The sequence below is a fragment of the Chrysemys picta genome, chromosome 3 (assembly GCF_011386835.1).
Source record: "Chrysemys picta bellii isolate R12L10 chromosome 3, ASM1138683v2, whole genome shotgun sequence".
Taxonomy (NCBI): Eukaryota; Metazoa; Chordata; order Testudines; family Emydidae; genus Chrysemys; species Chrysemys picta.
In genome coordinates, this window is record NC_088793.1 from 5,756,636 (window position 1) to 5,781,801 (window position 25,166).

Genomic DNA, 25,166 nt, shown 5'->3' on the forward strand with positions numbered 1-25,166 from the left:
GAGAGCACACAAAAGTGCTCGTATGGAAGTAACGGAGAAGGACCTCGGAGTCCTGGTTGATCGCAGGATGACTATGAGTTGGCAATGTGACGTGGCCGTGAAAAAAGCTAATGCGGTCTTGGGATGCATTAGGCAAGGTATTTCTAGCAGGGATAAGGAGGTGCTGCTTCCGTTATACAAGGCACTGGTGAGACCTCATTTGGAGTACTGTGTGCAGTTCTGGTCTCCCATGTTTAAAAAGGATGAACTCAAACTGGAACGGGTACAGAGAAGGGCCACTAGGATGATCCGAGGAATGGAAAACCTGTCGTATGAAAGGAGACTCGAGGAGCTCGGGTTTGTTTACCCTAACCAAAAGGAGGCTGAGGGGGGACATGATTGCTCTCTTTAAATATATCAGAGGGATAAATACCAGAGAGGGAGAGGAATTATTTCAGCTCAGTACTAATGTGGACACGAGAACGAATGGATATAAACTGGCCGTGGGGAAGTTTAGGCTTGAAATTAGACGACGGTTTCTAACCGTCAGAGGGGTGAAGTTCTGGAACAGCTTTCCGAGGGAAACAGTGGGGGCAAAAGACCTCTCTGGCTTTAAGATTAAGCTTGATAAGTTTATGGAGGGGATGGTTTGATGGGATAACGTGATTTTAGTCAATAGGTCAATAACGTGCCATCGCTGGTAAATAGTATCAATGGGGGTCTGGCTGGAGAATCTTGCCTGCATGCTCGGGGTTCTACTGATCGCCATATTTGGGGTTGGGAAGGAATTTTCCTCCAGGGTAGATTGGCAGAGGCCCTGGAGGTTTTTCGCCTTCCTCCGCAGCATGGGGCAGGGGTCACTTGCTGGAGGATTCTCTGTGACTTGAAGTCTTTAAATCATGATTTGGGGACTTCAACAGCTGAGTCAAGGGAGAGAATTATTCTAGGAGTGGGTGGGTCAGCTTTTGTGGCCTGCATCATGCGGGAGGTCAGACTAGATGATCATAATGGTCCCTTCTGACCTTAAAGTCTATGAGTCTCTGAGTCTATAAAATTGAACAAGTGGGCGGTGGACCCTGGCATCATGGGCCAATCAGAGGGAAGAACATAAGAACGGCCACGCCAATGGTCCATCCAGCCCAGTATCCTGTCTTCCAACAGTGGCCAATGCCCAGTGCTTTAGAGGGAATTAACAGACAGACAATCATCAAGTGATCCATCCCCAGTCGTCCAGTCCCAGCTTTTGGTGAACAGAGGCTCAGGACACAGAGCATGGGGCTGTATCTTTGCCCATCCTGGCTAATAGCCATTGATGGTCCTATCCTCCGTGAAGTGATTGTTAGGATACAGATATTCAAGCCCGTCTGCAAAGGCCTATACTTTAAGAATTTAGGTGTATTCTTATCACTTAGCTAGTTATCGAGGTATAAAAGGAAGAATCAAAATCACTGTCTGCCGGTGTAAGGGCCTTCTCTTATCGTGACAGTCTGAGCCCTGTTCTTAGGCTAAGGCCTTCGGCTAAGCAGCAGAGGCCAGCCATAAACTGGGAAGTGTCTGGTCACATCCTCACATTCCAGACTAGTCCCATGGAAATAAGGTGCTATTGGGCTGTTAGGAATCCAATCCTGTCCTGATATTCCTGTCACCTCCAGAGAAAGGGAAGAGCCTAGAAGATGTAAAAGGAAACTTAGTTTGATAGCATCCTGTCTGGCAAGAACTCACTTATCAATAGACACAGCTGGAAAACCCTTATGTCTGTATAGATGTAGTTGTGAAATCCTCGCTTCTGTATTGTTTTGTATGTTTATTTGCATGATCTCTGTCTGGTTCTGTGATTGTTTCTGTCTGCTGTATAATTAATTTTGTTGGGTGTAAACTAATTAAGGTGGTGGGATATAATTGGTTAGCTAATCATGTTACAATATGTTAGTATCGGTTAGGTAAATTTTAGTAGAATTATTGGTTAAGGTATAGCTGTGAATATTACTATATAAATTAGGGGCAAACAGGAAGTAAGTGGGGATTCGAAAATAAGGAAAAAGGAACATGGATTTAAGCTTGCTGGAAGTTGTGCCACAAGTACTCCTGTTCTTTTTGCGGATACAGACTAACACGGCTGCTACTCTGAAACCCAATAAACATTGAATTGTTTGCACCCTCAGACTTCGGGTATTGTTGCTCTCTGTTCATGCGAGAAGGACCAGGGAAGTGGGAGAGTGAAGGAATAAGCTCTCTAACAGTGATCTAGTTCTTTTTTTAACCCTGTTATAGTCTTGGCCTTTACAACATCACCTGGCAAGGAGTTCCACAGGTTAACTGTGTGTTGTGTGAAGAAATACTTCCTTTTCTTTGTTTTAAACCTGCTGCCTATTCATTTCATTTAGTGACCCCTAGTTCTTGTGTTATGAGAAGGAGTAAATAACACTTCCTTATTCACTTTCTCCACACCAGTCATGATTTTATATACCTCTATCATATCCCCCCTTAGTTGTCTCTTTTCCAAGCTGAAAAGTCCCAGTCTTATGAATCCCTCCTCAGATGGAAGCTGTTCCATCCCCCTCAACATTTTTGTGGCCCTTTTCTGAACCTAGCTGGGAGTCAACATCTCAATAGTGAATGAGATGAGAGGTAGGTGAGGATTGGCCGTGAAGGTATGCTAGAGAAAGGGGAGCCAATGGAGGGCTGCAAAGCGATGGGCTGGGGAAATGATTTTGGCAGCAGTATTCTGAATGGACCTGAGTAGGGCAAGCTTGCGTCTGTCAAGACCAGAGAGGAGGATGTTGCAGCAATCAAGGTGCAAGAGGATGAGAGCAGTAGCTGTGGGCATGGATAGGAAAGGCCAAACCTTAGAGATGTAATGCAGAAAAAAACCAGCAAGATTTAGAGATAGTCTGGATGTGAGGGCCTACAGAAAGGTCTGAGCCAAAGATGGCAGCCAGGTTACAGGACTGTGATGGTCATTGGCACAAACAAAGGAAGTTTGATGTCTTCATATCAAGACTGAATGCCTTTCTGGAAGATATTTCCGGATAAATTGCTTCCAAGAGTTTTCAAAGAGCTGGCTGAGGACCTCGCTAGGCCATGAATGATGATTTTCAATAAGTGCTGGAACACTGGGAAAGTTCCAGAAGACTGCGAGAAAGCTAATGTTGTGCCAATATTTTATAAGGGTAAATAGGATGACTCAGGTAATTACGGTATGGGCGTGTCAACCTGACACTGATCTTAGGAAAGACGATGGACCAGCTGACATGGAACTCAGTTGCTAAAGAATTAAAGGAGGATGGTGTAATTAATGACAATATGGGTTTATGGAAAATAGATTCTGTCAGACTAACGTGAGATCTTTTTGAGGAGATTACAAGTTGAATTGATAAGGCTAATAAGGCTGATGTAATATGCTTGGACTTCTGTAAGGCATTTGGCTTGGTACCACATAACATTTTGATTAAAAAAATAGAATGATACCAAATTAACATGGCACACATTCCACGGATTAAAACTGGCCAAGTGATAGGTGTCAAAATATAATTGTAAATAGGCAATCATCACTGAGCGGGTGTGTTTCTAGTGGGGTCCCGTAGGGATCAGTTCTTGGCCCTATAATATTTAGCATTTTTATCAATGAACGGGAAGAAAGCATGAAATCATCACTGGTAAAGTCTGCAGATGACACAAAGATTGGGAGAGTGGTAAATAATGAAGAGAAGAGGTCGCTGATACAGAGAGATCTGGATCACTTGATAAGCTGCTAAATGTAAACATGTACATCTGGGAACAAAGACTGCAGGCCACACTTACAGGATGGGGGACTCGATCCTGGGAAGCAGGGACTGAAAAAGATTTGGGGGGGTCATGGTGGATAATCAGCTAAACCTGAGTTTCCAGTGCAAAAGAGCTAATGCGATCCTGGGAAGCATTAACAGTGGGCTCTCGAACAGAGAGGTTATTTTGTCTCTGTGTTTGGCACTGGTGCAACTGCTGCTGGAATCCTGTGTCCAGTGCTGCGTGTCCACAGTTCAAGAAGGAGGTTTATTAATTGGAGACAGTTCAGAGAACAGCCCTGAGAATGATTAAAGGACTGGAAAACCTGCTTTGTAATGACAGCGTCAAGGAGCTCAATCTATTTAGCTTAGCAAAGAGGTTACAGAGTGACTCACTCACCGTCTGTATTTACCAACATGGGGAACAAATACTTGTGTTAAGAAAGGGCTCTTCAATCTAGCAGAGAAATGGCTAACACCATCCAATGGCTGCAGATGGACAAATTCAGAGGCAAATACTGTAAGGTGTAGGTTTGTCAGAGAGGGAGTGTGACGGGTTGGATCACAGAAACCCCCTTGGGAGCTGCCACCTGATGTGCAAAGACTACCCCTGCTCCTGTTTTCCCTGCCAGCTCAGGACTCCAGCACCCTGTCTTCCTGAGCCAGACACTCCCGTCTGCTCCAACACAGACCCAGGGTCTGAATCACTTGTCCCAGAGCTGCAAGTTTACCTGAAAACAGCTCACAGAAGTGTGCTTGTCTTTAGCACTCAGATGCCCAACTCCCAGTGGGGTCTAAACCCAGATAAATCCGTTTTACCCTGCATAAGGCTTATGCAGGGCAAACTCATAAATTGTTCGCCCTCTATAACACTGATAGAGAGAGATGCACAGTTGTTTGCTCCCCCAGGTATTAATACATACTCTGAGTAAATTACTAAATAAAAAGTGATTTTATTAAATACAGAAAATAGGATTTAAGTGGTTCCAAGTGGTAACAGGCAGAACAAAGTAAGTCACCAAGCAAAATAAAATAAAATGCGCAAATCTATGTCTAATCAAACTGAATACAGATAATCTCACCCTCAGAGATGCTTCAGTAAGTTTTTTTTCTCAGACTGGACACCTTCCAGGCCTGGGCACAATTCTTTCTCCTGGTACAGCTCTTGTTGCAGCTCAGGTGATAGCTAGGGGATTCTTCATGATGGCTCCTCTCCCCTCTGTTCTCTTCCACCCCTTTATATATCTTTTGCATAAGGCGGGAACCCTTTGTCCCTCTGGGTTTCCACCCCCCCTCACTGGAAAAGCACCAGTATATTCACTTATCAAATCATTATAAAACTATCCCAGTTACATTATATTCACTTATTATCATGTTTTTATAAAACCATATAGACTGCACAATGTCACAGGGAGTATTTAACCATTGGAACAATCTACCCCAGGGCATGGTGGAGTCTCTATCATTGGCAACTTTTAAAATCAAGACGGGCTGTTTTTCTAAAAGATCGGCTGCTGTAGGGATTATTGGGGGGCAGGTCTCTGGCCTGTCTTACCCAGGGGGTCAGGCTACATGATCGCTGTGGTCTGGCCTGGGAAGCTATACCCCTTACTGGGCTCAGTATAGCCGTGACTGGGTGAAATTGCCCTGTTGGGTCAACAAGCATCTGTCACCCCTTGCCAGGAAACCACCCGAAAACGCAGCCGGCCTTGGGTCCCGCCACCTTGTAGACACCCGGCAAGGAGAGGCCTATTCCCTGGCTCTTGGCTCTGTCTCTCCTTGGCCCAGCCTTTCTTACCAACCCCCACCCCCCCTCTGAGCCCAGGCAGGTCTGCCCCCCATGGGGCCTGGCTCCCCGGCTCGGGGCCCTCCAGGCTCTGCCTGCTGTCCTGCCCCCGGGAGAGCAGCCAGGAGACGAGCCTGCCCCGGTGCGCCCCAGGGCCCGTGGCTGGGCAGCCCCCGGCCCCAGCCCCGCTGCTCTATGGGGCCAGGCGCGGCAGCCGGATCGGGGCCCTGGGGGCGGAGCGGGTTGCAAAAAAAGGGCTGGGCGGGTTCTCTCAGCTGACTGCGGTCATGTGACCTCCCTTCCTCCTCCTCCTCCTCCAGCCCGGGGCTCGCTCCTCCCTGCCCGAGAGCTGCGGCGGCGGGGCCCGGTGGGTGCAGAGCGAGCCCGGGGGAGCGAGCCCGGCCCGGCCCGGCCCCGCACCATGGCCTGGACCAAGTACCAGCTCTTCCTGGCCGGCCTCATGCTGCTCACCGGCTCCATCAACACCCTCTCGGCCAAGTGAGTCGCCGGGCGGGGGCGCTGCTGGCGGGGGGGGGCTGCACCCGGGTCCCGGGGAGCAACGCGGGGGGGCGCTGCTGGCGGGGGGGGGGCTGCACCCGGGTCCCGGGGAGCAACGCGGGGGGGGCCTGCACCCGGGTCCCGGGAGCAACGCGGGGGGGGGGGGGGCTGCACCCGGGTCCCGGGGAGCAACGCGGGGGGGCGCTACTGGCGGGGGGGGGGGGGCGCTGCACCCGGGTCCCGGGGAGCAACGCGGGGGGGGGGGGGGCTGCACCCGGGTCCCGGGGAGCAACGCGGGGGGGGGCTGCTGGCGGGGGGGGGGCTGCACCCGGGTCCCGGGGAGCAACACGGGGTGCCAAGCGCTAGGGGGTGCTTCCTGTGGGCTGCCCCCCCCCCCCGATCTGTCTGATGGCTGGGGGTTGTGGTTAGGAGATGGGCTCTGATCTGGGCTCCCCCGGGGGAGCCTCCCCTCCAGCCCTCAGTAAGTGGGGGGGAGGCTGGGTGTCGAAGGGCCCCTATTTCTCTTGGGAACAGGGTTGGGGGAGCTGGGGGAATGGCCCTCCCTTCCCGTAGGGGAGAGCTGCGGTGGGATGGGCCCTTTTCCCCATGTTGAGGGGGGGTTGTGCCCCTGTAACTACCCCGGTGTGGTTAAAGCCCAGCTGCTGTGCGTGTGGACACGGCCCGTTCCGTGCCTCAGTTCTCCGCCTGCTGCGTCGTGTCTGGCCGGTGCTTAGCCCACTGGCATGTGTAGTGCGTTCGGCCTCACAGCCAGACGGCTCTCGGGGGCCACGGTTCTGGCCTTGGAGAAAGGTGCCTGCTCCGCAGGGGCCCGTAGCCACGCCTTTGATGCGGAGATAATGCTCCAAAGGTCGGCCCAGAACAGCCCCCTGCCAGGCACAGCAAAGGGAGTTAACTGGTTGCTGAGTTCGAATCCTGACTGAGTTGGGGTTCTCCTTGCATAAGAAGGCTCAACGTGAGGAATCGCGCCCGGAAACAGAACAGTCCCTCCTCTGAGGGTGGCTAATGCCCCGTTCTGCAAGGGAAGCGGTAATTCCCCTCGCTGGGCAGCGTTGCACCATTTGGGGAGGGGAGATTTCTTCTAGCCAGTTCTCTGCCTGCCCCCAAAATGCCAGGCCTCTGCCAATCCCGTACGCGCTGAGATCTCCGAGCCCAGGCTGCACACCTGCACCGGTTCGGCTCCACGGTTACGACTTACGCAGAAAGAGCCTCATCTGTCCAGGGGCTGGTCCCAGCTGTGGGGTTTGACTCATTCCCAACGTGGGGCTGTGTGTGAACTCGCTGTTAAGTCGATTCTGGTTTCTAGGCCTTGCAAAGGATGCGGTGCTGTAAAGCCAAGACATGCAGTAGGTTAGAAATGGGGCTTCCTTCCCCTCTGCAGCCAGTGACAGAGCTGAGAGTGGGGATTCGACCACTTCCCTTCCTGCAAAGCCTGCGTGGGGAGAGATATAGGAAGCCGGCTCTGATCTCCCGGCTTCTTTTGCCCTCCTGCGAGCAGGGGGGCGGAGCGCTAGCTCTGAGCATGGTCTAGCCCCTCGTCGGTGCCCCGTCTTTGTTGCCTCCGAGCGCTTTGCCGCAATTCATGAAATATCAGGTGGGGAAACTGAGTCACGGGGAAATTAAAGCAACTTGCCCAAGGGGGCCCAGGAAGCGACTCCCCATCTCCTGAGTCCCTGCCTTGGCAAACGGCTCAACAGAAACCGCTGATTCGCTTTTTTTTTTTTAATGCCTCTTGCGAAATGCAGAGCTGAGTCAGTGGGGTGGTCAGCTGGAATGGGTTGTTGGCGTGTCTGGTCATGTGGCAGGTGAGGTCAGGCTCTGCCCTGACTTGTGCAGAAATTCTGCTGACTTAGCGTGTGACGTACCGGGGCGCCTTCCGTCACACGCCCCCTGCCCGACTTCGGACTGTCTGGGGTGTGAGCTCCGCTCTCACTAGCTTTTCCTGCTGAGCTTTGAGGCTGAATTTTACGCGTTTCCAACACGTCGTTCCTGGTGCCCAAAGCATGGAGCAGATGCTACCTACGCTCATGGTGCAAGATGCAACCTATGCTCTCTGCTTCTCCCACAAAACATCTTTGCCTCTCCCGATTTCCCCACCCCGGTTAGAAGTGACCTCAAATCCAAGGGCAATTTAATTTTGCGTGGTAGATTTTTAAATTCAGGCCAGTGGCACATGTGCCGGGTGGCTCAAGGCCGTTGCTGATCTGGTAGGGGTTGTACTTACACCGAAGCGCATTGGACTGATCAAGGCTGGGAGACTTATGGTGGCCTTTGTATGTGACCGTAGCCCCCCCCATCCTCCCATATGTTGAGCAGGTTGGGAACCAGAATGACCCCGCCAGGGGATGTGACACTTGGAACAAAAACAAACTTCTTTGGAGTCAGAACAAAAAAATGTATCCTGCACAATGGAAATGGGGAGCAGTGAAACCCGCTCTGGATCCGTTTCACTTTCACTTTCATCTAAAACCGGTTTGACTTTTTCCTGTTTGGGAAGCTTAGTTGAAATCCCCTTGTTTCTGTGCCGTACAGTGGATGCTGGTTAGTTGCAACCGCTCCGTTTCCAGCAAAGCGTTGTTAGCCGGAGGTTGCCAAGGAGTGAAAGGCCCCTGCCTGGGACAGCAGATTGGGGTGGCAAGGGGCCTGCCACCTGCACAGGAGGGTAACGTAGGAGTCCCGTCGCTGCGGAGTGGGAGGGGAGGCTGGGGGGGGGGGCTGCAGCCTTGATACTGGTGCTTTCCCCTGGGGACGGGTGCTGGGGAACGTGGGACTGCCTGGTACTCTCTGGGCTGTGCCCTGCCCTGGCACCCGGCTGTTTGGGCTTGGCATGTCCCAGAGTTTCCTTCCCTGGCTGCAGCCCTACAAACCTGCCTGCAGATGGGGCTTTCAGTGGGGAATGGGGGCCCGTGGCCTTGCACGGTACCTCTCCCTGCTCAGAAACGTGCTAATATCCGACTCCTGTTAAAGTCCGTGGGACGGGATCAGGTGCTAATAACAGAAAGCTGCCTTCATCGGCATTGCCGGTGCGACACTGGCAGACCAGGTCCCCACTCATGCCAAAGCCCCAGGCCTCACTGAACGCTAACAAATGCGTAGCTGGAGGCCAGGTTGATTTACTTGTCTAAACACCAAACACAATCACTTTTTGAGCTCATAAACTTCCAGAAAACTAGTGGGATGTCACCTGCGTTCATAGGCGCCGACTTCCTCTGTACCCTGGGGGGGGGGGTGCTCGATTTCGCCCTCCACCCCAGGCCCCGCCACCTCCCCACACGCCACAGAACGGCTGATTGCAGCAGGTGCTGTGCGGGAGGTGGGGAGCTTGGCTGCTGGTGGGTGTTAAGCACCCGCTAATTTGTGTGTGTGTGTGTGTGACACTGACAGACCCAGGTTGTCGGCAGGCGGGAACCTTTGGCGCTAAATGCATGAGTCTCTACTGCATGAGCTAAAAACGATGTGGCTCTTAGCTAAGGCTGTAGAACAGACTCATTAATCTCGCTCTCTAAGTGGTCTCAGTGCCACTAGATGGGACAGAACCCCACCCCCAGCAGGTGTGTGGGTTACAGGTGCTCCAGCCCTGGAGGACCCATGGAGTCAGCGCCTATGCTGGTGCTGTTTTCACTTCTCTGTCTCCCGTTACAATGGAGCAGCGAACGTTTCCACAGCGTGTACCCCTGTCTACACCGGCAATTGAACGACAAACCTTTTGTCTTTCAGAGGTGTTACCCGCCCCCCCCCCCCGAAAGACAAAAGTTTTGCCGCCACAGGTGCCAGTGTGAACAGCGCGTGGTCGGCAGGATAGCCGACCAACGGTGGCTACACTGCACGACTTTTAGCGGCTTGGACACAGCCACGTCGCTAAAAGCTGTGTAGTGTGGACAGCGCCTTAACCGCTCAAAGGAGAGAGAAGCCTTGAGAATGCAAATGAAGAACTTTAATGGGAAATGTCACTTTCAAAGCAAGTGGCCATTGTGTGTAATGATCGGAGATAAGACTCTAAATCAGGGGTCCCCAACGCGGTTTCTGCAGGCGCCATGGCGCCCGCCCAGGCATCCGTGTGCGCCCACCTACTGGCCGCCGGACAAGCAGCCGCCGGACAAGCAGCCGCCGAAATGCCGCCAAGAAGCGGCAACGCCAAGAAGTGCTACCGCCGAAATGCCGCCGATTTTCGGCAGCATTTTGGCAGCGACACCTCTTGATGATGCTGCTTCTCGGCGGCAACGCCTCTTGACGTTGCTGCTTCACGGTGGCATTTCGGCAGCTGCCTGTCCAGCGGCCACAGTCCTCGGCGGCTAGTCGTCCGGTGCCTGCCCCACAGAAAAGGTTGGGGACCGCTGTTCTAGATGCATTTCTCACTCTCCTTCCTCAGAGCCCACCTGTGGGTAGTGGCCCTGGTAGCTTGTTTTCTGGGAGAAGATGATAGAAGCAACAAAGAGTCCTGTGGCACCTTATAGACTAACAGACGTATTGGAGCATACGCTTTCGTGGGTGAATATGAATGCGTCTGACGAAGCGGGTATTCACCCACGAAAGCTTATGCTCCAGTATGTCTGTTAGTCTATAAGGTGCCACAGGACTCTCTGTTGCTTTTTACAGATCCAGACTAACACGGCTACCCCTCTGAAGATAGAAGTGTGGATTCAGGGAAAGATCCTTGTCTCTAGGCTGTTTGGATTCTAATGGAGCAGAATAACTGCACGAAACGAGGGAGATCCCCAGAGTTATTCTGGGTAGCTCTGAGAGGCTTTTGGGAAACGGGCAGATGGCTACAGCTCCACCACCCTTTGGGATGATAGACTCTGACTCACCTGTGCACGTATTGTACCTGCTTTAACCCCTCAGTAACTCACTTTTTCTTTGCTAATAAACCATTAGTTAGTTAACACTGGTAGCCAGTTCTCGAGTAGTCTTTGGTGTAAGATCTGTGGTACCAAATGATGGGGGGTAAGTGACTGGTCTCTTCGGACTGGGAGCAACCTGCTGTGGTGTGGTTATTGGTGTAAGCGACCATTGATCACGAAGGCCAGTATGTCTGGGTGGCGAGATAGACACGCCCCTCGGCCTCTCCAGTCTGTGACTCCATGGTAAGACTGGTCTAGTGACCCAGGAGTTCAGATTTCCCCAAGCCAGTAACTAATGTGATTATAGACCACCCCACCCATTTGGGGTGTCTGCCCTGTTTTCCGACAGTCTGCCGGAGGTGGGCACTCACGGTCGCGAGCCGCTCCAGACAGCTAGTAACCAGCATCCACTGCACGAGACTGCATGTGTTTTCCACGGAAACGTTTTGAGCAGCTCTGCCCCTGGGAAGGGTGAAAACGTGTGTGGTGAATCATGGGCTCTTGAAGATGGGGAGGCTGGAAGCAGGGTACAGAGTGTTTGCCCTGCCACTGTTTACCACCCTTGTTTTGTGGATAAAAGGGCCTTGGCTTCTCCGGCTGCTAACTCAGCTCTTCTCAGCAGCTCAGCCATCTAAGAACAAAGCCCTGGAAACATCCCCTTTCCCCACATATCAAACATCCCTTCCCCAGTTAGGCAATCCGTCAAGCAATGGATCCCTGAACCTCCCTGCCTCTGTGTAATGACCTGGGTGTCGACCTTGTGAAATCCTCAGCTAAGCTAGCCGGGTTTATCTTGCCTCTCTGATATGCGGGTGTCTTGGGGGTGGAGGGTGGGTGTTAGGCGCACATGGGAACTAATTAAACTGCTGGCAAGACAGATCCATCCCTAGTCCGGTCACCCACCTCTCCTGGTCTCCATAGTCTAGGAACAGACTGGGAGTCCCGCAGAGGCAGGCCCTAAAGCACATCAGATCACAGGATAAAAAGTTAGTTGCTGAGACCTTGGGTCTGAATTGCAGCCACCTCTGGGGTGGAGGTGGTTGTGCCAGTGTTGGAGGGGCAAGGGAGACCATCGGCTTGAAGCAACCTCCTCCACGGAGCAGGTAGAGCCTCGAACATAAGACCGGCTCGGCCCTGTGTCTTTCCAAGGCAGAGAAGTTGCAGGATTCTGATCTGTCGCATGGGGAGTGGCTGAAATCCAGAGCTGGTGCCTAGATCCCAGAGCTGTTCCCTCTCTCGTTTGGCGTAACTGGATGCTGGGCCGGCAGTTCCCGCTGAGCAGCGCATCTGCTGGCAAGGGAGGCTGCAGCTGCGTGTGGACGTGGCATAGAATGAACACGATGGGGGAAGGAAGCTGAACACGGGGCCTTGTCTCTCCCTGCCCGGCATCTGTGTAACATGGGTGTGACCGCGTGGGGCAGGGGGAATCGGGCCCAGGATCAGCCTCGAATCCCGGGGCAAAGGCAGTGCCGTTTCATAGGGGAAGAACGCTCTCCCCTTCCTGTCCCCTGCCCGCAGCTGATGCAAACCTCCTGGGCAGCTGATGGTGCGGTTCTGCAAGCTGCCCTTGGACAAACAGGGCTGGGTTGGGGCTGGCCCCAGGGCTTGGACACTGGGGCCGAGGAGTAGCCCCTCGAGCTCGCTAGCCTGTCTCTGCTGGATGCAGAAACCTGCCTCCAGATGGGTTAATGTTGGGGGGAAGGGGTGGGGAAGTGGCACAGCTGGCTACCCCCTTCACCTCCCAAAGGGCAACCCTGCCATTCCTGCTACCACATCTCCACGTGCACAGGATCACCATCTGCAAAGGGAGTGCTGCTCCCTGATTCGAGGGATCCCCCGGCTCTCACTAGACATCTCTCTTTCCCGCAACCACAACTGATCTAGTGAAGATTAATGCCGGGCTGACACCTGATTCCCAGGGGCCGAGGCTCCCTTACTCTATCTGTTACATAGAGGTGTCGGGTTCGCCTCACTGTCACTCCCGGCCAGGGAGGGGCTGGAACCGGTGCCAGGAAACCTAAAGCTTTGTGCTAACCACTGGGCTTGCAGGCAAGTCTGTGCAGCAACTGGCCAAGTGACAGCACTTGTGGCTGCAGGCCCCTTTGAAAGCAACCTTTTCCTTCCTGGGAAATATCTGCTGCTGGGGTGGTCTCCAAAGAGCGCTTTACCTTGGCTGCATGTCAGGAGTTTTGTAAACTGTAACACTGGCTGGGAACTCTTTGACAAATCCCTTTTTGGCCAAAAAAATGCTAATTTGTCAAAGCAGAACGGGTTCGCAAGACGGGGCCGGTTTGGACGACTCTCCCAACTTGGGGGAAAAGTTGCAGAAAAGTTTGGGAATTGTTCCTTTCGACCGCAGCAAGTTTCCCAGTTCAAAGTGACTTTGTTTCAGAACGTAAGCTCGCTAGGCTGAAAAGAAAAAAGAGAGCCGACCAAAATGAAACACTTGGCTTGACCCAAACAAAAATCTTTTGACGACTCGTTCGGCCACAGATGATTTTTTGTCAAGATTTTTGTTGCGGTTCCAGTTCGGGATGGTAAAAAAAAATTTAAACTCTTGAAAATCTTCCCGGGCCCGGGAAAGCGTTCCCCGCTGAGTGTGAACTACAGAGAAGTCTGCCCCCTAAGGCAATGGCTACAAATCAGCAGCCCCTCTGCCAGCCGGCCCCAAGTGAGGGCTGGAGTGGGCGGCCCAGCTGCGGTCAGTCTCAAAAGCACCGACAGCAGGGTAGGAGCTTGGGGCACTGTGCTGCCCACTGCTGGATGGTGGCCCTGGTATTGGGTGTCGCGGCCGTGGGAGATTTGAACCTGTGACTGTTCGAGCATCGAGCAGAATGTGCTGTGGCTCACCTCCGCGGCTAGAGCTCTGACAGCGTCTCAAAGCAAGGCTCTTCCCTTTGTTCCCCCGCCGGACTGAGCACGCTGCTGCTCTTAACCACTTCCCCAAATCTGCAGGCCCGGGCAGCGTGCCCAACGGCTCCCATCAAAGCGAGCTCGGCGCGTCGCTGGCCCAGACTAACTAGAACAGCTCCAGCCTAGTGATGCCGCCTGAACAAGTGGGACTTATTCTCTAGGAACAGAAATCTGGGCAGCCGAGGTGGCTGGAGTGAGACAAACGCAGTCCCGTTCTGTTCTGATTCATTGTCCGTCTAGTCCCAGGGACGTACTAGGCTAGATAAAGCAGCAGTATGTGTCCAATAGGCCAGGCCCTGTGTATTCTGCGGCAAACTCCTCAGTTGCAAAATCTATCCTTTGCTCCAGAATTGCAAGTGGCTGGTATTTATGGCTGTCAAGTAAGCCTTCCAAATGCAAACAGATGCAGTGTAGTCTTGCTGGGGTGGCAGCCAGGCTGAAACACCCCCTAAGGGAGGGGTGGATTGCCCCCTTCAGCTTGACGTGTTAACTCTGAAACCTAATGATGGCAGTGCCGCTTAAATTGCCAACTGTTTCACTGCTGATCGTTTAAAAGCCATCCAGCTAATGGGTTTATCCTACACTCTCAAACCACTAAAAGCCCCAGCTGTTCCCTCCAAAAACCTCTAGCCTTCCCCCTTGCAATCTCATCTTCAGCAATGTGAGTTTTATGCTGTCAGTGCACGAACACGTAACACACGGAGAACTTGGGTGCAGCTTAAAACACATAATGTCAAAACACCTAGTGCAAAGGATACGGCACAGATTGGATTAATCCCTTTAAATTCAGTCCAGAAAACCCCTCCTAAAGCTGCTAGAGAACTTGCAGTGTGCTGACACCAGACTGCCGGGTGCCTTGATGGTAGGCCACGACGTTGCATTTGCAGGGAGCTGGACTTGACCCAAAACACTCTCCACCTCTCAGTTCTATGGTTCAGGCTGCCCAGGGTCGAGGCCAGGTTGGGTGACAGGAAGACGGCGCTTTCCCCGTCCCGGATATACCGTGAGCTGTCTGGGGTATTGAATAAAGCTCATTCGTTTATGAAATGCTGTGAGACAATCCGTGACCTCAAGCGCTTTTCTAAAGGGCAGTGGGTTGGGGGTAACCCAAGCGCTTGTCCAAACCTTTACAAATCTGAGAAAAGGGGTGGCGGGGGGAAGAATTCCTCCTGTCTTTCAACCAGCCCTAGGTAATCATGAATAGACAGTGGGCCCGTACAAGGCTAAGACACTATCGCTGCAGAGATCAGCAGTGCTCTCCTTAGCTCCTGTCATCCACAGATCTCCAGATCGATAAACTCCTCTCCCAGCATCCTGGGAGGCAACTATTCCCCATCAGGCCATGAAACAGCAAATAACGGCTCGGGCTGACGGAGCAAGCTGGAACCCAGGAGTCCTGGGCCCCAGAGCCCTGCTCTAATAGCTGGACCATGCTCCCGAGGCGATGCAGCTGTGCAGACAGCTGTTTGTTTTTAAAACGCAGCACTCCCTTGGTGCGGTTTGCTCTGCACCTGCCCGGTAGGGAAGTGTCCTCGGCTGAGCCGTGTTCCTCGGTAAATACCAGAGATCCCTCCGCTTCTGTCTGCAATACTTAGAGACTCCTTTTCCTCGCGGGCTGCGGAAGAACCTCGCCCCGTTACAGCCGCGCACCGGTTTCCCCCGCAGGCTAAAGGAACAGGGCCTGCCCATGTGCTCTGAAAAGTGACCCTTCGCTCTGGGGGATGCATGAGCCGGAGTAGAATCCAGCTCGCTCTGCCAGCGCTGCACAGGGCTGATGGGAGTGAGTCTGGCTAGGCCCGGAGCGGATCTGGTCGGTTAGAAAGGGCTGTCTCCCGATTGTAGCTGCATGCAAGAGCCTCTGGCCTCGTCCTTCCCGCTGTTAACCCTCAGAAGGCTGGTGTTTTCCAGCCCGCCAGCCAAAGCAGGGCTTAGCACAGATGGAGGAACATTCGGGGGGGGCGCAGCTGAGGCCTGGGCCAGACCCCCACAGGAGACAGGGAGGGAGCACCCCTAGCTCCACTGCCGGCCCCATGCCCGAGATCCCGGCTGCCGGCCTCGGCCCCTCTACTTCTAGCTATAGCCCCAGCCCTCTTGCCCCTGTCTGTGTCCCCCCGCTCCTGGCCCTGGCTTGGGGGGCGCGGACGGGGCAAGGGGGAGGCGTGAGGTAAAACATTTGGGGACCCTGGCTTAGCGGTAGCTGGGGTCACTCTAGCACGTCCCCGGTTCGTTGAAGAAAGGGGGAGAGCTGGGTTTCACTCTCTGCAGGTTTCCTATTCCAACAGTAACCCCCGCTCTGTCTCGTTTCCAGATGGGCTGACAACTTCACCGCGGGGGGCTGCGGCGGGAGTGCAGAGCACAGCTTCCAGCATCCCTTCCTCCAGGTACAGCCGGCGCCCGGCGGGGCCGTGGGTTTCGCCAGGGGGACGGAATCGGGGGGCGCACGCACACTCCCCTCGTGGCGGATCTCTCCTCCCAGCCCCACTTGCAGGGAGGGGAGATGAACCCAACTCTGCGGAGCCCCAGGCCAGCATGTTGACCATGCTTCCTCTCTGGCCCACCCTGATGGCAGTGCCTTTCAGGAGCAGAGGGGGTTATTCTGGGGAAGAGGGATGTCATGTCCTCCCCCCACCTCCCCATCTCTCCACCCCTTCCTGGATCAGCAGGTTTGCGCAGCAGATCGTCTAATATTTTAAGCTCTGGCCTGTCCCGCCATCCAGCGGCTCCGGGATCCACTGGCCCAGCTGGAGAGGAGGCTACGGTTTGGGACCGAGGGGCACTGCTGGAGCTGTGGGGCGGCAGAGCTTCCTGGGTCTGCCTCGCTCCAGGGAACAGTCACTGGGTGAGGAGCTGTGGTTGCCCCCGGAGATCCCAGCGCCCAGTCTCTGCCGAGCCGCCTCCCCAAGCGCTGTCGTTACAGAGCGGCTGTGTCCGTGTTTCAGGCCGTGGGAATGTTCCTGGGCGAATTCTCCTGCCTGGCTGCCTTCTACATCCTGCTCTGCAGGGACCGGCAGAGAGCAGAGCCCAGCCTGGCCCCCGCGCAGCCCTTCAACCCGCTGCTTTTCCTGCCCCCGGCGCTGTGTGACATGACTGGGACCAGCATCATGTATGTGGGTAAGTGCTGGGGGCTCCGACGCGGCTCCGGGCCTGGGGGGCGAAAGGGGGCACCTGATACACAAGGGGCAAGTGGAGTTGTCTTTAAAACTGTGAACCGTCACGACTCTTTGCAGGTGGTCCTTCCTGGGGGGGTTAACCCCCCCCCATAGTTTGTTTTTTAAAAAGGCAAAGAAAACCCCAGCTTTGAACACGGATTAAAAGTGTCACTTTTCATTTGGAAACTGCCCCCTGTTACGGAGCCAACCAACAAAATGGGCAAGGGGGGAGGGGAGGGGAAAACCCCTGATTTCCCCCCCCCCACACACACACACACACATTGCTCATCTGTTTTGCAAAGAGAACAAACCAACAGGCCACCGAGCAATGTATGTTCCCTTGTCAGCTCTCCAGAGACTACGCCTTCTCTCGGAGGGAGGCCTGCTTCCTGTAGGGGGTGCCCTCTCCTAGGGGGGCAGAAACTGAAGTTATCTTAAGTACTTATCTGGCCCTGTTACTGTAGTGTCTGAGCACCTCACACTCCGGAATGCAGCTTTCCTTGCGACCCCTCTGTGAGGCAGAGCTATTAGCTCTAGTGTACAGAGGGGAAACTGAGGCACAGAAGGGCAGCGACTTGCCCACAGTCACACAGGGAATCTGGCGGAACTAGGATTTGAACCCTGGCCTCCTGATTCCCAGGGTAGCCTCCTAACTTTGTCACAGTCCTTCCTTTAAGCTAGCCATTCCCCGAATCGTCTGCTTTACCACTTCCTTCCTCCAGCCAGTCAAGGGGAGGACGGAAGCCCTGTGTCCGCAAATGGCTAAGAAGCTCTGATGATCCGATGTCCTTTATGTAAATAATCAGTTTTAATAAACCCCCCCCTAGAAACTCAGGGCCTGATTTCCCCACTGCCCGGCACCTTGGCCATCCTCATTCACCCCCGTGCAGAGTGGGTGGGAAATGCCGTGAGTTCGCTCGCTTTGCCCAGCTGTAAGTAACACAAGGGGCAAGATGGGGGGGGGAGTGGGCTTTGAAACCAGGGGCACGAATCTCTTTCTGACTACTTCTGGACCGAGTGGCGTGAGGAGATTTTTGGCCGGGGGCGCTGACCCAGAGCCGCGCGAGAAGGCTCTGAAAGGTCACGTTCAAATCAGGAAATAAAACCATCCACGTTCAAATCAGGAAATAAAACCATCCACCACAAAACGCAAGCTGTCCTACCCACAAGCAGAGGGGGTGGGGCCCTTTCCACAAGGTCTCAGCACAGAGCTCACAGCTCCAATTAAAGTCACCCGCAAAAACTCCCTGGCTGGGAGCGACGTGGAGCCGGCGACACCCTCCCATGATGGATGAAGCAGTTAATTGTGAGCACGTCAAAGGAGACGGAGGCTGATTAAATCCTATGTAATGGCCGGTTATTGTGTTCTCCGGCCGCATTCTCCCGCAGGCTGGAGCCATGCGAGGGAGGGGGAGCGTGGGAAGCTTTGAACGCAGGCTGGGAAGGACGCTGTGGCTGAAATATTCTGCCTGGGCCCAATCGCCCCCTCCATGCCTCCCAGATTTAAAACACCTCAATGTGCTGCATTTTGGGGGGGGCTAGAACCAGGGCCCCCGGCTGTGATAAACCAGAGCTCTAGCGTTTGAGTTGGAGGAGACGCTCTGCAAGCTGCACTGGTATAAAGGCTTTTATCCTCTGGGCTTCCAGCCACAAGAGGGCGACGTAGTCCCCCACCCACAAGCTGCTCTGCAGGGGTACGAGTCCCTTGCTTAATGAGCTCCTAAAATGGCCGGGTCTGGAGACAGCTGGCAGGACAGGAATAGCAGGGGGGCTGGGGTGCATCTGGGGGGGGAGGAATGAACTAGCTGGGGGGTCAGGACTGAGGCGCGTCGGGTCCGGCAGCTCCACTCACAAGCACGTTCTCCCGCCGTAGCCCTGAACATGACTAGCGCCTCCAGCTTCCAGATGCTGCGCGGGGCGGTGATCATCTTCACCGGGCTGCTCTCGGTGGCCTTCCTGGGCCGCAAGCTGGTGCCAAGCCAGTGGCTGGGGATCCTGGTCACCATGGCCGGGCTGGTGGTGGTCGGGCTGGCGGACATGCTCGGCACCCGCGACGAGACGCACAAGCTGAGCGAGGTCATCACAGGTACGGGGGGGAGTCCCGGAGCAAGGCTGGGGCGGGCGGGGAGGGGAACGTCCTGGGAGGGCCACGAAGGAATCTGAGAGGGGGCCGTCGCTGGGGATAGATTTTCCGAGTGGGACTGGCTGCGGGGATGCGGGTCCTGAATGCAATAGATTCCTGCTTCAGTTACGCCGCCCGGAGGGTGAGGGGTCTGGGACAGGGCTGTGTCTGGAGACCCCCACGTTCTCTCTTCCCCGTCCCCCTCCAGGTGACCTGCTCATCATCATGGCCCAGGTGATCGTCGCCATTCAGATGGTGCTGGAGGAGAAGTTCATCTACAAACACGACGTGCACCCGCTGCGGGCCGTCGGCACGGAGGGTAGGTGGCAGCTGGGGCTGGGTGGGGGGAACCCCATACCGGGTGCTAGGAGGAGGAGGGGGAAGCGGCTCTGATGCCCTGTGGGCAGCTCTGGGCTACTGACTCCGAGCAAGGAGCCCTCCTGCCACTCCCGCTGGGAGACGCAGCGGGCGGCGTCCTGCATCCCAGTCTCCGAGGCTGGCGCTAGGCTGCCGGGGTTGAAGCTTTTATGGGGGGCACCTGAAGTGTCCCTGTCCACTGAAGACATGGGGTCCGGGATCTGCGCCCAGGCAGCATGGGCAAACTGGCAGCTGGCGGGAGGGGAGCAAGGGTCTCCACCACTCCAGTCCAAGTGAATGGGGCTGGGGGTGCTTGGAAGAGCTGGCATTTAGCCAGGCTGCTTTCCGTGTGTCTGAAACAGCGGCGCGGGTGGATACTGCAGCAAGGGGGCAGAATATAGCGTGGCTCTAGGGGAGGCCTCCTTAAACCTCCGTGGTTCATTTCCCGTCCCTGCGGCTCACTTGTGCCCGGCGGGAGGGGCGACTAGATCCTGCGTGACCCTGAAAAACTGCAGCTTTCTCCTGAAATCCATTCCCCAGCAAAACCCAGCTCCAGCGTTCAGGGGCCCCGGATGGGTTCCCGGGGAAGGAAATGCCACGTGTTAAGGGGGGGATTTCTGGGGAATGAGCCCCAACCAGCAGCGCCTGGCTTTTCTGCACCGCCACCCCCTGCCTTGCTCCCTCCCAGGTTTCTTCGGCTTCGTCATCCTGTCCCTGCTTCTGATCCCCATGTACTACATCCCGGCGGGCAACTTTGGCGGCAACCCGCGGCAGGTGCTGGAGGACACCCTGGATGCCTTCTGCCAGATCGGCCGCCAGCCCCTCATTGCCCTGGCCCTGGCGGGCAACATCAGCAGCATCGCCTTCTTCAACTTTGCCGGCATCAGCGTCACCAAGGAGATCAGCGCCACCACCCGCATGGTGCTGGACAGCCTGCGCACCGTGGTCATCTGGGCCGTCAGCCTGGCCGTGGGCTGGGAGACCTTCCACGGCCTGGAGATCCTGGGCTTCCTCATCCTCCTGACTGGCGCTGCCCTCTACAACGGCCTGCACCAGCCCCTGCTCGCCAGGCTGCCCTGGGGCCGGCCCCCGGCGGGTGCTCTGGGCTCTGAGGCCGAGAGGGAGAATCTGCTGGGAGGGGAGAGGGCACCCATCAACGGGGACAGCTGAGGAGCCGGACTCCACGGGGTATGGACGCCAGATCCCAGCACCCCTTCATCCCCTGGCACGGGCTGGGACACCGGAGCCTGCCTCTCTGTACTCTGTTGGCTCTCCTGGGCCTCAGGCGTTCTGGACATGGCTCCTCGGGGGCTCGATCCAGCTCCTCCGGGATGGGAGGTGGGATTCGGAGAGTGAAGGTCACTAGAGGTGCTCCCCTTCCCTATTAAAATGCCTCTGCCCATCCCCCGAGGAGGCCCTGCCATGCCACCGGCGCACCTGGGTTATCCACCCCTTTCTCCCAGGAGGTTGCAGTGACATCCTGTTCTGTGGGTCCCCCCCTTCTCCCCTGACCCCTGCCGCCTGCCTGGTTGCACGACCCAGGGCTGTGCCAGGATAGGTTTATGGACCAGCACCGGCGAATGCACATCAGACCGATGCTGGGAGCTGCTGCCTCTGAAGGAGACACCTGGGCTCAGGGCCAGGCATGCATTTATTGGTGACCTTCATTGGGGGGCATCTTTACCTTCTCCCCTGCCCCCCAAGGAGGAGGACTTGCTCTACCCACCTAGTTCCTGCTCCACCTGCAGTGTCTAACCGTGTAACTGGAGGAAACCGTTCTGCCAGGCTGGTGGGACAGGCCCACGACCCCTCTTCTGCCCCGCTTGCAGATGGAGCCTGGCAGAGCATTGGTTACGGCCGTAAACCCTGAAAGCTCTTTGCCTTGGCCGTCTCCTTACACAGAGCTGAAGCCGTCTGCAGGGTGGGGCCCTGTTTGCTGCACCCAGGGTGGCATGGGGGGATTTTAATGCTGCCCGTTGCCTCCACCGGCCCCTGGGTGCTGGGCTACTGGGGGCCAGTGGAGCATAGGTGGGGGGCGGGGGTGTGCTGTGCCGTGTGCAGTAAAGTGTGCAATTCCGCACGTGCATGCAAGGCGTGACCTTGTGCAAACAGCGTTTGCAAGGTCACACAGGGCGCAGGGGGCCATTTTGTTGTACAAAATGGCGTCCTCCCTGCGGGGACTGGGTGGAATTGGCCGTAGGGCTGGAGCACGCAGCGTGTACATAGGCAGCAGGCCCCGGGGGGCTGGTTCACTCCCTGCTCCCTCTGTTGATGGGACGCTCCGTGGGCTGTCACGCCAGGCAGGGAGCAATCGAAACTGCTGGACTCACACCACCCAGGGCGGTCGCTGCCTTACTCACCCTGCAGCGGGGGAGATACAGGCCTGGCTTGGGGGGCGCATGCTGCCAGGGGTTGGGGAGAAGCCTGGGCCTTGTCTCCCTCTTACTGGAATCGATCACCCCCCTGCTGGGGCTTCCTCGGCCTGCTGCAGTCAGGGTTGTTCTCTGTTCCCAGCCGTGGCTGGGCCTGCTAGCCAGCTTCCCCTCCTCCCATGCAGACCTGAGCCTTTACATAGGCTCCCCGGTCCCTCAGAGTGCTTGAACTGGCCCCGGGCCTCGCCATGAGGCACCTCCCCGTGCCCGTCCTGATTGCTTTCCCTGCCCCTTCCCGTGCAGGAGGGAGGTAGTCCCCTTTCAGAGCCACAGTGCCTGTATTCCCCCTTCGGCGAGGATGCCCACTCTCAGCCCCCAGGAGACCCCTCTCCCTCCCTTCTGACCAGGGTTCCCTGGGTTGTGCCCAGCACAGGCAGGCTGCCCGGGCAGGCCTGCTTGCTTTCCCCTCCGAGCCGGTTCCCAGCGACTGCCGTAGTTCTGGCAACCCCACAGCACTTCCTCCGCTGGGCTGTTTTATGGTTCAGGTAAAGGCACCACAGAGAAACCATTACAAGACCCTGCATGCACAGCTTACCCCACCCCTCACATGGGCTCTGGGTCCTTCACCCCCACACTCCAGGGGTTTTGGTGTGGTGTCTAGCTCGTCACAGCTTCAGCTCACCCCAAGCACCCCGTCTTACAGGGCCTGGTCCTCCCACCCCTTCCTTGAGGATTGGGGCCCGCTGTGGACCAGAGGTCCTATCTGGGCTGGCTCAGGAGAAAGGCCCTGTGTACCTTTAAAACCCGGCTATTTATCCAGAAATCCTTTCTTTGGCCCCTGGAGAAGGGAGTTTGAACTTGTCTTGCGTTTCTCCCCGGGGGCTGGCTTCAAAGGGCTGATAACTGAAGGAAATCGGGTAGCATCCCCCTTCCAGCTGCACAATTGCATGTTTAACACAATGGGCCCCGTGGTATTAACGTTTAACTCACTCCAGTAACGTGAATCTGACTTCCTCAAGGCTTGTCCAGGATACCGCAGAACAGGGTCAGGCTGTAGGAAGCTGAACGGGTGGTGAGCCTGGGTTCTCTCTCCTGCATTTCTCCTCCCCAGCTCGCTAATTCCCTCCTTCCCATGCACCCTCCCAACCTCCAATAAAATTCCAAACTTTTCTCCTTTACACAATGGAGTAAAAGCAGCCCCGTCTCTCTCCCTCTATCCACTGGCATGTGCCCTCTCTGCCCACCTGCTTTCCTGTTCTGTTTGCAGGGCTCAGGCCAAGTGTGCACCACCTGGCTTCTGCCACCAGGCCATGAGCTGATCTGCCCGGTTGTAGTGCATGCAGGGTGGGATCCTCCATCCCCAGGCCCCAGTCAGCTCTGGTAGCTGATTTCCTTCCAGGTAGCCAGCTGCGTGCAATCCCCTACGGACACCCTCCACCCCCCGCATGGCAGACACTGGGACCGAGAGGGCCGTGCCTGTATTTGGGGCTGCTATGATGGATGTCACATCCCCCAAACCTTCCAGCTTCATGGACATGCGCACTTCCAGCGCATCCCCGGAGAGAGGAGGGGGGCAAGTGACTTGGGACAAGAGGGGAAGAGAAGCTGTATGCAGGGCCTGCTGGGCTCCTATGATGTGGAACTGCAGCCCGGAGAAACTAGCATCCTTGGAGCCGATGCTGAGGCAAAGCACCGTCTGGCTGGGTTGGCAGAGATGCCCCCCGTTAGCCTGGAGAGGTGCCATGTCCTGTGTGCCTTGGCTGGACAGGGCACTGGTGCTGCGGCCTCATGCCACCACCTGGGGGCACTGCACACAGCCTTCAGCAGGCGCTCAGATGTCAGGGTGATGGGTGGCTGTTGAAGATCCTAGGATGGAGGGTCCTGGAATGTCCCATGCAACGCAATGCAATGCAATGCTCTGCACGGCAGTGTCTGGGGCCCTTTCCCTGTATCAGGGACCCCCACCCCCATCTGCTGCAGGTGGTGCTCCCAATCCAACACCACTTTCCTCCCAGGAAGAAGCATGGGGAGGTCATGACAGAGAGCTGGGGGCTTGGGCTTCTTTGCAGAGCTGTGGGAAAATGCACCCCTGTGTGCAATGGCTCATGGGGGGGGGGATTTGGCCCTGGGGAGAGGGCCAAAGGAAGGCAGATGCACAAATTAAGTCCTGCTTACAGGGATGAAGTGAGAGTTGGGTGCTGCCTTGGCCTTGCACTGGCCCTCGATGCAGGGCTGAATTCCTCCCCTTCCCCATGGAGGAACCCCGTCTCTAGGTGAAGGGGGGACTTCTCCACTGACCCACAAGAAGGTGCCCCTGCCATGCCACATAGCCCCCTTCTCCTAGGAACTCGCTCTGCAGTGTCTGTAACTCAACAATTCACACGTGCAGGCAATGGAGCTTACTGGGGTGGTGCTTGGAGCATCTATCAGGATTGTGGTCCTGTTATGCTAGGTGCTGTACAGATCCTTAGGGAGAGAGAGCCCCTGGCCTGAAGTGCTCATGCACTAAGTATAAGATAGGCAGCAGGTGAATACAATGATCAGGATGAGTAAGGAAACCATAAATTGATTAGAGGAAGGATGGCTGAGGGGTTTGGAAGACAGGAGTTCAAGTCTTCATTCTGACATAGATTCCCTGCATGCACTTGATATACACTTAGCCTTTCTGTGCCTCAGTTTCCCCTTTGCAAAATAGGAGTGATTACGCCCTACCTCACGTTTCAGTACAGCAAAGATTGTGCACTTGTGTTTTGGTTTAAAGATCATAAGATACTCTGGTGCCATGGTGGTGGGAGCCCTATAACATACGTAGGCTTGGAAGGGTTAGATTTATGTCAGGAAACATCGATTTCACCAGACTCACACAAACTGAGCAAACAATGGTTTCATCAGTCATCCAAATTTACACATAGTCACAGTAAGAAAAATGCTGCTTGAAAACTTTCAATTAGAGTGAAAATCCAGCGCTTCAGAGTTTTGAATTAGGCTGGTTACAAGTGGCCGCGCGAATGAACAATAAAACCAGATTTGCTTGGGTGATTTCAGGATTGTTTCGATGTGTATTTTGACATGTGACATTGACAATTTGGGTCTGAACAGTTTATAGAGCTTTCACTTCTTTAATCTTGCTATTAACTGACATTAAATAATTGCTGGCCCCTCCCCCCCATGATTTCCCACAACTGTGAACCTTTAAATTGATAAACATCAAAAAATGCTTCAGAATAAAACAGAGATTAGCCACCGAAACTACAAAAATAAAAATTAAATTCTAAGCCTAAGAATGTTTGTGGCGTCGATGTAGCTCTGTTGGTCCCAGGATATGAGAGAGAGAAAATCTTTTGTTGGGCCATCTATTGGGAAGTAC

General features: G+C 55.1%; 1 protein-coding gene across 1 annotated transcript; it reads left to right on the forward strand.

Annotated features, from left to right (window-relative positions):
• The first annotated feature begins 5,800 nt into the window (after positions 1-5,800).
• On the forward strand, positions 5,801-25,074 carry SLC35F6 (solute carrier family 35 member F6). The gene is made up of 6 exons (XM_005284107.4): positions 5,801-6,027; positions 16,108-16,180; positions 16,739-16,910; positions 18,822-19,034; positions 19,279-19,389; positions 20,116-25,074. The coding sequence occupies exons 1-6, from the start codon at positions 5,951-5,953 to the stop codon at positions 20,595-20,597; spliced, it is 1,128 nt and encodes a 375-aa protein (XP_005284164.2). The 5' UTR covers positions 5,801-5,950; the 3' UTR covers positions 20,598-25,074.
• Positions 25,075-25,166: the final 92 nt, after the last annotated feature.